The sequence below is a fragment of the Pelodiscus sinensis genome, chromosome 17 (genome assembly GCF_049634645.1).
Source record: "Pelodiscus sinensis isolate JC-2024 chromosome 17, ASM4963464v1, whole genome shotgun sequence".
Lineage (NCBI taxonomy): Eukaryota > Metazoa > Chordata > Testudines > Trionychidae > Pelodiscus > Pelodiscus sinensis.
Window position 1 is genome coordinate 40693028 of NC_134727.1, and position 10966 is coordinate 40703993.

Below are 10966 nucleotides of genomic sequence, written 5' to 3' on the forward strand. Positions count from 1 at the left end.
CCCAGAATTGGACACACTACTCCAACTGAGGCCTAACCAGCACAGAGTAGAGCGGAAGAATGACTTCTGGTGTCTTGCTCACAACACACCTGTTAATGCATCCCAGATGCAGAATGTGGAACTTAGTTTGGCCAAAAATTGCACATGTCCCTTGCCCCCCCTTCCAGTGGTCCATAGGAAGGAGGGCAAAGGACTCTACGTGACCACTGACCAATGAGGCCTCCCAAATTGGTCCCTCCCAAGGTCCAGACAGCCTCTGCCAATGACTCACCCAGAGGTGCAGCAGTCGAGATGAATCAACCAGAGGCTATCACTCCGGGGTACATTTCTGCACCTTCTTCCTCCTTTGAAAACGTGGATGAATTCCGGTGCCTGCATGAGCGCCCCAGAGCAGTGTCTCTCTGTCGTGCTCCTAGACTGAAATTCCCCGCATGATCATGAAACGATGCATTTCATGAGTTTGTATTTCGCTGCCTCATGACTAATGGGAACAGTTGTGGCCACTTACGATGGTGGATCCTAGACAGAGCAGAGCTTCCAACAACCAGTCCATGTACCCTGTTGGCGTCTCTCTGGCATCGTCACTCACCAGCCAGAGAAAGATTTTGCATGAGACTTGGCAATAAAACAAAATGCGGAAGTGTTGGTGAGTTTAGTTTTATTGAGCAAGAAAATCAGGAGCTCCAGTACTTGGAGTGAGTTGAGGACGCGGTTATATTCAGGGTCGATCCATGGGAAGTGAACAAAAGGGCTCTCTCGGGACTCAGCACCAACATGGATTCAACATTTTCCCAGATGGCTTAAGGTGAGAATCCCCTTGCTTTTCCTGCATGGGGAGAGAGAAAGAAATGGATCAGACACAGAGCACTAGGGTGCTAATACGTGTTCCTCACTGGACTAGCGCAGGAGGTACCTGATCGATACGTATCTTACTCCAGAGCGGGAAAAACAGAACATTCACAGTAACAAAGTTTCAAGAGCTATTTCCATCCAGGAGTCCAGTTAAAAGAAAGGTGAAAAATTGTATCTCGTTCTTCAGGAACCAACAGTGTTTGTGAAATATTGGTGCTGCTGTAATGAGACTCTGGATCAAATTCTCTGCTGGTGCGAAAAGGTGAAAACTCACTGTGGTGACTGGAGCTGAGCTTACTTATATCACTAGATATCTGGCCCCTTGAACTTTTGCCTTAATGAACACAGTTCCCATAAAAAAACATGTATCCGTCAACCTCTTTTGTCAACCAAATCCTCGCCCATTGGAGTGTCAACAGGCAAATGCAAAGTAGAGGACTTCACTTCCGTCTCTCGGACAGTGTGGTTAATCACTCCCATTATTCAGAAGTTGAGATTTAGGCTACATGTACACTATAGCCCAGATTGATGCTCTGAGATTGATTCAACGGAGTTTGATTGAGTGGATCTAATGAAGACCCGCAAAATCGACCACAGATGGCTCTCTGGTTGATTCTGTTACTCTTCTCTGGATGAGAAAAGTAAGGGAAGTTGATGGGAAAATTTCTCCCGTTGACTGCCTGTGGTATAGAACCAGACTTAAGGTACATCGACTCCAGGTGTGTCATTCTTGTAGCTGGAGTTACATAGTTTGTCAACTTCCTGCTGTAGTGTAGATATAGTCTTAGTTCTGGACTTACGTGACGGCGTTGCAGAACTGACATTTGTTGCCATAGGTTTGGCTGTCAGAGCCGCAGTGGGCCTGATACTCCAGGGTGCAGAAGGGGCGGGGCTCCATGTAGTCACTGCAGTCAACCTGCAAACAGAAGAGGAAGAGCATACAGCACACAGCAAGAAATGAGGCTCGGGCTTCTGGAAGCAATAATTTTGATATTAATCTATCCCCTACTAAAAGAATTAACTTCTCTCCCCGAGAGGCTCCCCAGTCATTGACAGGAGGAGTTCACAGAATCATAGAACAGGATGGGACCTCGAGAGGTCATCAAGTCCAGTCCCCTGCCCTCACGGCAGGACCCAGCACCGTCTAGCCCATCCCTGGCAGGTGTCTGTCCAATCTGCTCTTCAATATCTCCAGAGATGGAGATTCCACAACCTCCCTAGGCAATTTATTCCAGTGTCTGACAGGCAGGAAGTTTTTCCTCATGTCCAACCTAAACCGCCCTTTGCTGCAGTTTAAGCCCATTGCTTCTTGCCCTGTCCTCAGAGGCCAAGGAGAACGGGTTTTCTCCCTCCTCCTTGTAACACCCTTTTAGGTACTTGAAAGCTGCCATCATGTCCCGTCTCAGTCTTCTCTTTTCTAAACTACACAAGCCCAATTTTTTCAGTCTTCCCTCCTAGCTCATGTTCTCTAGACCTTTCATCATTTTTGTTGCTCTTCTCTGGACCTTCTCCAATTTCTCCACATTGTTCCTGAAATGTGATGCCTAAAACTGGACACAATCCTCCAGCTGAGGCCTAATCAGCGCAGAGCAGAGCGGAAGAACGACTCCTCGTGTCTTGATCACAACACTCCTGTTAATGCCGCCCAGAACCATGTTTGCTTATTTTCCCACCAGAACACAGACCTGGTCAGGAGCTTGGGTGTTTTGAACATCCCTGCACCTGTGTTCAGAACAAAGGGGGGTTCCAACCTGCCCAGTGTACTATTGTGGATGATCCCCATATTGAAAGAGATCAGGGCTCTGCTACACACCGGGTCTTGTGTCTCCCATGGAGTGCTAAGTAGAAAGAAGGCTAACTTTAGGCCCAAGCCTCTGAACAGGGGAGTATGGGAAACTGAGGGTACTAGCATGAAAAAGGTTAGAGCTACGTTGGAGATAGTAAGATGGGAAGCTCGAAGGGAGCAAGGACATGACCCCAGTTATGCTGCGCCTGTGTTTTGGCTATATCTAGTGTAAGCAAAGGGGTTAATGAGTGTGTGAGATGTGCAAATGCTTTATTAAAATGTGATCTATACTGACAGCATGGGGAGGCCTGGGGGGCAGATTGAGATTTAAATTGTGCAAAGTGAAGAGACCATAATGAGGTGGTGGAAATATAATTACTGTTAGGGGCAGTTTCACGTTAATTAGTGTTATAAAGGATGATGCAGCAGAGCTTGAACGAATATTGAAAGGGTACTGCTAGGTTCCCACGTGGTAAGACGGCACGTCCCTCTGCGGTGGGGGAGCAATCGCCAGGTGTCACAGGACTGTAGCGTGAGTAGTAATCGCACACCCGTTTGCGTCCCTCAACACTTCCCTTGAGAACACAGGTTGGTTTTAACACTCGTTGCGTGTCCCGGGGCCCTCTGCCACGTACATTGTCTGTCACCAAGCTAGCTGCTTGAACTGGAAAACTAAGCTGGGTTTTGTTGCCCACTCCCATCCTTACAACGCAATATTGAGTGGCGGCATTGGAGCCGAAAGGGTTACACTCCCCATAGTCCTAGCTCCGGCGGCTCCGTGCCCAGTTTGACACTGCGAGAAGAGACGGTGATGGGGAAAGGAATGAGATTTGCAGGTTTGGAGCACTGGGGTATCTCCGCTCCTTGTCTCGTCTCCATTCTTCTTCCCCCCCGGTCGCTCTTCGGACGGTACCATGCAGTACATGGAGCGGGGCCATGCTGTGTATTCAGTGTAAAGCTACCTCCAGCCGCACCCTCTAAATCCATGTACCTGGTGCCTGGCCCATCTTGCACTGACGCCAAGAGGAGTCGTTGCTTTGCCATCGATGGGATTAAAACCCGCCCCTTGTTGGGCCCCAGGTTTCGCTTACCTGCGCCGTTTCCCGTCGACATTCGCCAGCGTACTGCTTGCCAACGCTGGCCTTCCGATCTCTGGAACAGGGAGGCTGGAGTTAGCGAATACCTCTCCCGGCCACACTGCCCCCGCCGGTCAAACCAACCAAGCCCACGGGGAGGGCCCGGGACCCAGGCAGCATCTGGTCGCGGTGACTGAGCGCTTTCTACAAGGCAGGGTCAGCACCGTGGGTTGCAGACACGGAGCCACAACCCTCAGTGCCAGAAGGGGCCAGCCGATCATCTCGTGCAGGGTTGGGCAAATACCAGCCCACGGGGCAGATCCGGTTCCCCAGGGTTAGCCCCTGGCGGCCGGCGCTTCTGTATTTACCTGTCCCTCCGCAGGAACGGGTGATTGCAGCTTCCATTGGCCACAGGTCACCAATCCCAGCCAATGGGAGCTGCAGAAAGAGGACTTTCCACTTGCACAGCTTCCCACAGCTCCCATTGGCTGGGAATGGTGACCTGCAGCCAATGGGAGCTGCAGAAAGAGGACTTCCCACCTGCGCAGCTTCCCACAGCTCCCATTGGCTGGGAATGGTGACCTGCAGCCAATGGGAGCTGCAGAAAGAGGACTTCCCACCTGCGCAGCTTCCCACAGCTCCCATTGGCTGGGAATGGTGACCTGCAGCCAATGGGAGCTGCAGAAAGAGGACTTCCCACCTGCGCAGCTTCCCACAGCTCCCATTGGCTGGGAATGGTGACCTGCAGCCAATGGGAGCTGCAGAAAGAGGACTTCCCACCTGCGCAGCTTCCCACAGCTCCCATTGGCTGGGAATGGTGACCTGCAGCCAATGGGAGCTGCAGAAAGAGGACTTTCCACCTGCGCAGCTTCCCACAGCTCCCATTGGCTGGGAATGGTGACCTGCAGCCAATGGGAGCTGCAGAAAGAGGACTTTCCACTTGCGCAGCTTCCCACAGCTCCCATTGGCTGGGAATGGTGACCTGCAGCCAATGGGAGCTGCAGAAAGAGGACTTCCCACCTGCGCAGCTTCCCACAGCTCCCATTGGCTGGGAATGGTGACCTGCAGCCAATGGGAGCTGCAGAAAGAGGACTTCCCACCTGTGCAGCTTCCCACAGCTCCCATTGGCTGGGAATGGTGACCTGCAGCCAATGGGAGCTGCAGTCGATGGTACCTGTGGAAGCACAGGTCAATATACTGGTACCGGCTGCCAGGGGCTAACCCTGGGGAACCGCTGCTGTTTCATTGCCCACCCGATCTGGTTTGATCTGCCATTTAAATTCACAGACCGACACCAGCCGGCACCCACCCAGGAACACAACAACTGGCTAGTGGGATCCTATTGGCTGCCAGGCGTGTGGCGTCATCCAACCGCGTATCCTTTGGGATCTAAGTCTGGCCCAATCTTTCCCCTGCTCAATCCCAGCCAGGCCCCTACGGCAGTGTGGGGTTGTGGTCTGGCTCTTGCATGATAGCCCGACCCAGCCCACGCAGAGGGATGGGGAGAAAACTCGGCTAGACTAGAGGGGCAGAGGCTAAGGAGCCGATAGAACTCATGGCCTTTCTAAGGCTGTTCTGCAGCTCTGCCCATTGCGAGTGACGCGGACGGCGTGGCCTGAGAGCAGAACTTACAGGTTGTGGGCACACAGCATGCATTCATTGGGGTAAGTGACGCCGTCCGTGCCGCAGACTTTCTCCAGGAGCCTGGGGCAGGCGATCAGGACTTTCCCATCTTTGGTAGTGCGCAGGCGGTACTGGCTGCAATCAGCCTGCAACAGTAACACAGCCATAGCCTGGGGCAGCCTTTGTTGCAGGAAATAGGGCTCCTTCGCTATCCTCCCCACGCTGGGCCCATTAGGGTCTGTGTCTGGAGAATCGTAGGATGGGAAGAGACCTCAGGGGGTCTGGGGCGAAGCGGGGATGGGATGTCCTTTCTGCTGCCCTGTAATGGCCCCGTGCGTGTGTGCCTCAGTTTCCCTGGGCACTGAGCCAATACCTAGCTAGGGCTGGGAATTTCGGGTGCGACTCACTGAGGAAGGCTGGCCCAGCCCCAGCATGTTCACAATGGCTGAGGCTCTAACCTGAGCCTGGGAGGGGGAGCAACCAGGAGACAGCTTTTGCCTGGGAAGCTGGACACAGGAGGGGGCGGGACTGTCTGCAGGGCTGGGACCAGTTGCTGGGTGTGTGAGGGAGTCTCAGCTGACTTAGGATCGTCCCATCCCAGGATTTACCAACCTCTAGGGATGGAGATCCTACCCCCTCCCTAAGGACCCATCCCAGTGCGTCCCCATCCTCCAAGGGAAGTATGTAGGGGTTGAAATGTTTGTCCCATCACCGGGGCGATAGAGATCTATAATCCTTGTCTCTCCTGCGGGAGAGTCAGGAATGCTGTGTGGGAAGAAAGGACCGTGCACACAGACCGGCGTTCTGGCCGAGACACCTGTACTCCATTGAAACTTAGTCGAGTTTTGGCTTGGCGCCCCAAACCCAAACGCGAATGAGTTTCCCCCTGTACTTCACTCTCCAGAGGGTTAAATGGGGCAGTTTGAATGGGAAACGCCACAGAACAGGGACTGTCATTTTGTTCTATTTGTACAGCGCCTAGCGTAATGGGGTCATGGTTTCTGACTAGGGCTCCTGCGTTATGCCATTACAAATAACAATGAGTAACGTGAAAGATTTGTTGCCGCACAAGCCAAATGGAAACGTGCTCCCAGCTCTTGTTCCAATTTGTAAAAAAAACCATTTAGATTTGGTCAGAGACCTGGAGAAAGTGACAGAGAATAAATGGGACGGGCTACCTCTTACTTACCTCACCGCCCAGGGGGACAGCTGAAAGGAAATCAGACAGAAAACATGAAACAGCCAAACCGCTGACAGGCATAGCATTCAAATGTGTGCTTGGAGAATCATTCGATGGCACTGTCAGGGAATGGATTCTTAAACCAAACAAACCCGGTGTGGAATTTGGTGCCAAGCTGGTAAGTGGTGTGGCAGGACGTAACACCATGTTTTGGTGTTTTGGTGGTGGGTTTTGCGGGGAGAAAGAAGAAAAAATATATTCATCAAGAAATAAAAGATGTTTCCTTTCTTTATTTACCTGCCCTACTCTGTGCTCTGTAATTACAGGAGATCACAGAAATATACCTAAGGCTATATAGATAAAGGTGCAAACAGGTGCACAAAATATACACAAACACACTCAGACAGACTCAGACCAATATTTTGGCCCTGGAAAGGATTCAGAAAAGGGCAACTAAAATGATTAGGGGTTTGGAACGGGTCCCATATGAAGAGAGGCTAAAGCGACTGGGACTTTTCAGTTTAGAAAAGAGGAGACTGAGGGGGGATATGATAGAGGTCTATAAAATCATGAGTGGTGTGGAGAGGGTCAATAAAGAAAAGTTCTTCATTAGTTCCCATAAGAGAAGACTAGAGGACACCAAATGAAATTAATGGGTAGCAGGTTTAAAACTAATAAAGTTCTTCTTTACACAGCGTGTAGTCAACCTGTGGAACTCCTTGCCAGAGGAGGCTGTGAAGGCTAGGACTATAACAGAGTTTAAAGAGAAGCTAGATAATTTCATGGAGGTTAGGTCCATAAAAGGCTATTAGCCAGGGGATAGAAATGGTGTCCTTGGCCTCTGTTTGTCAGAGGCTGGAGAGAGATGGCAGGAGACAAATCGCTTGGATCATTGTCTTCGGTCCACCCTCTCTGGGGCACCTGGTGCTGGCTACTGTTGGCAGACAGGATACTGGGCTAGATGGACCTTTGGTCTGACCCAGTACGGCCGTTCTTATGTTCTTATGACAAATGAGGGTTACAAAATGCGCACTAAAAAGCAGACCTCCTAAACTTTGCCTGTAGCTACTATGGAAGCATAGGCCATCGACAATTTCTTTCCGAGCCTCTCTATTTGAATTTTACCCCTTCTGAATATTTAGGAACTGTGCCGGCCTCTGAAATTGCTCAGGTGTCCTCTGTGAGGTGCCTCTCAAGCAATGGAAACAGAAAATCCTATTGGCAAAGTTAACGTGTGTCCCTGCAGGGCGTGCACAGGCCAACAATGGACGTGCAACCACCAAGCGGGCCCCTCCTCTCCTAAAAGCATGTAAAGTTCTTCACTGAGCCCATAATTCTGGGTGTGGATTTTCCCCCACACACAAGAGCAAGGCTGGAAAGGAACGGCCCATTTACGGCTGTGCTGAAATTTGGCCCTGGCTGTTAAGATGGAGGATGGTCAGGGCTATTGAGTTACTCACCCGAGAGGCAGCCAAGAGCCAGAGCGAAGAGCACAAGGGCACCTGTTCCATTCATGGTGGGTGGTTGCCTGGTGTGTGAATGCATCTCCGCAGGTGTAGCTCACACACATATATACACCCGTGCAGGCACACCGCTCAGCCATCCTTCTCCTGACCCAACCCTCCACATCTGTCATTGGCCCGGTGTGCCTGAGAATGTTTATCCAGGTCAGCCCTAATCGGGGAGGAATGCTCACACAAACACCCAAGTTGCCAAACAGCCGAGTTGCTCTGGTTAACAAAGGCTCTTTATGCAAGAAGCAACCTCTGGAGGCCCCCAAACCAGTCCCAAATATTCAGTTTGGCCAGTTTCATTCTCCTGCTTCAGCTCCATTACCAGACGTAAGTCATACACGTTTGGGGCTGGAAACGTATGAAGGAGGGGGGCCCACCGGGAGTTCCTCTAGTAAGTGACCAGTTTAAATCATTCCCATGGTCCTCGAACTTCAGTTAATGATCCACTTGAGGCAAAGGATTTCTGGCTGGTCCTTAGGTTGCAGCTGAAAATGGGTTTTACTACCTGGATCTGAAAAGAAATGCATAGGGAAAGGAAACCGACTAGAACCTCAGAGCTGACACTGGAGCCTTCGTTGTCCTTTGTAGAGTGTGCTGCCCCTCTGGCCCGTGGGTGGGCAGGAAAGAAGGGTGGTTGGCTGTGTTGTGCTAAGCCAGTGGTGCCCAAACTTTTGTAGCAGATGGACCCCTTTTCAATTTATTAAAATTTCATGGACCCCTCCCCCCCCCATCCTGCTGGAGGGGAAAAAAAGAAAAAAGAAAAAAAGAGAGAAAGAGAGCGAAAGAAAAAGAGAGAGGGAAACAAGAAAAAAGAGAGAAAGAGAGAGAAAGAAAAAAGAAAAAGAGAGGGAAACAGGAAGAGCGAGAGAGAGAAAAAGAAAAAGAAAAAGAAAGGATTCGGCCTGCTGTGGCGGGCCCGATCTTTATTTTTAAACTTTCTACGGACCCCCTGCAATACCGTCAGGGGTCCACGGACCACAGGTTGGGAACCACTGTGCTAAGCCATTGTGATTTCCAATTTGTTTTCATTTCTTTTCTGGGACAAGATCCCAGCTGTGCACCACTCACGGCTGGATGTATCTTTGGCTTCAGAAGGGCTAATCGGCTACGCGGAGCTTGGCTTTGGAGTGGCCAAACCAGAGGTGACAGTGCGCGGGCGCGCCCCGTCGCCCAGCTCCGGCAAGAGTTGGCTGGGTTGCGGCAGAAGCCAGCAGGGAGCTAGTTACAGAGCTGGCAGGACCCCGGGTTGCAGTAGGACAGTGCCTGTAAGAAATGTGGCGTGACTTTCACCACTAGGCCAAACCGAGACTCTGACATCGCTACGTGCAGAACTGCCCGGAGAAAGGGACTCAGCGTGATGGTGTTGCTGTGAGTCTAGACAAGGCACCTCGAGAGTGCGGCTGCAAAACCGTCCGCTCCCCTACTCAGCAATGGGGTGACTGGCAGGCTACGTGGGGGTTAATGTGTGTGGAAGCCGCATGCTCTGCCAAGAGAGCTCAAAAGTAAACAGCAAAGAAGTTCGGCAAACAAAGGGCATCTTTGCAAAGCCCACAGCCTAGAGCACAGTGGGAGGGGAACAGCTGCAGCCACAGAGAAAGCCTTTGATCCTGAGCCAGGAGAAAGGGTATCCTACAGCGTGTTAACAATGCGCTTTCTTGCCTGGGACACCACCTCTCACGCTGCGGTTCCAGCTGAGGAGTCGCCGGGATTACAGGGGGCTGCCGGGATTACAGGGGGCTGCCGCAAGCAGTAAGGCCTTCGAGCTGGTCAAAAAGTTCCCCACCCCTATTTTTTCTGTCTGAACATGCCGGCTCCTCGAAGTGTGAATGTTTCACAGAAACGTGTTGCTTTCGACAACATTTCATTTAAAGAAAGTGGAATGGAGCCGGGGCCAGCCTTATCCATATGCAGAATACACAGCTGCAGGGGGCACCCCAAAATCTGGGGCACCTCTGAATCCTAGTCTCCACCCACTTGCCTCTTCCTATCCCTGTTCTGTGGCTCTTCTTCCTCTGGAGAGGATCTAGATGGAGTGGAGATTACTGAATCGGGGGTTATGTATATAACTACAAAGGCAATTTCCCCATCTTTAATATTTGCCTCTCCACCCCAAATACTGTGAATGACACACCCACCCTGACCGAATTATCTTCATTAAGTGATAATTCACTTGGGGAGTGCCCCAAGGTTCAGTTCTAGGACCGGTTTTGTTCAATATCTTTATTAATGACCTGGATGAGGGGACGGATTGCACCCTCAGCAAGTTTGCGGATGACACTAAGCTAGGGGGAGAGGTAGATACACTTGAGGGCAGAGATAGGGTCCAGAATGACTTAGACAAATTGGAGGATTGGGCCACAAGAAATCTGATGAGGTTCAACAAGGACAAGTGTAGAGTCCTGCCCTTGGGACGGAAGAATCCCAAGCATAGTTACAAGCTGGAGACCAACCGGTTAAGTAGTAGTTCTGCAGAAAAGGACCTGGGGGTTACAGTGGATGAGAAGCTGGATAGGAGTCAACAGGACGCCCTTGTAGCCAGGAAGGCTAATGGCATATTAGGTTGCATTAAGAGGAGCATTGCCAGTAGATCCAGAGATGTCATCATTCCCCTTTATTCGGCTTTGGTGAGGCCACATCTGGAGTATTGTGTCCAGTTCTGGGTCCCCCATTACAAAAAGGATGTGGACGCATTGGAGAGGGTCCAGCAGAGGGCAACCAAAATGATTAGGGGGCTGGAGCATATGACCTATGAGGAGAGACTGAGGGACTTGGGTTTGTTCAGTCTGCAGAAGAGAAGAGTGAGGGGGGATTTGAGAGCAGCCTTCAACTTCCTGAAGGGAGGTTCCAAAGAGGATGGAGAGAGGCTGTTCTCAGTAGTGACAGATGGCAGAACAAGGAGCAATGGTCTCAAGTTGTGGTGGGAGAGGTCCAGGTT

General features: G+C 51.1%; 1 protein-coding gene across 1 annotated transcript; it reads right to left on the bottom strand.

Moving 5' to 3' along the window:
- Positions 1-641: 641 nt before the first annotated feature.
- Positions 642-8116, bottom strand: LOC142818760 (ovomucoid-like). The gene is made up of 6 exons (XM_075900665.1): positions 7978-8116; positions 6527-6546; positions 5347-5483; positions 3730-3790; positions 1653-1768; positions 642-826 (listed from the first exon to the last, which is right to left on the bottom strand). Exons 1-6 carry the CDS (start codon positions 8060-8062, stop codon positions 781-783), a joined length of 465 nt encoding a protein of 154 aa, XP_075756780.1. The 5' UTR covers positions 8063-8116; the 3' UTR covers positions 642-780.
- Between the last annotated feature and the right edge of the window lie 2850 nt (positions 8117-10966).

What these genes read in the sequence shown, in the direction of transcription:
- LOC142818760 (XM_075900665.1), bottom strand. Translation starts at nt 8,062, where the DNA reads ATGCATTCACACACCAGGCAACCACCCACCATGAATGGAACAGGTGCC. An exon ending in ATGCTGTGTGCCCACAACCT is followed by an intron (nt 3,791 to 5,346) that starts GTAAGTTCTGCT and finishes TCCCTGTTCCAG; the next exon opens with AGATCGGAAGGCCAGCGTTG. An exon ending in CAGTTCTGCAACGCCGTCAC is followed by an intron (nt 827 to 1,652) that starts GTAAGTCCAGAA and finishes CTCCCCATGCAG; the next exon opens with GAAAAGCAAGGGGATTCTCA.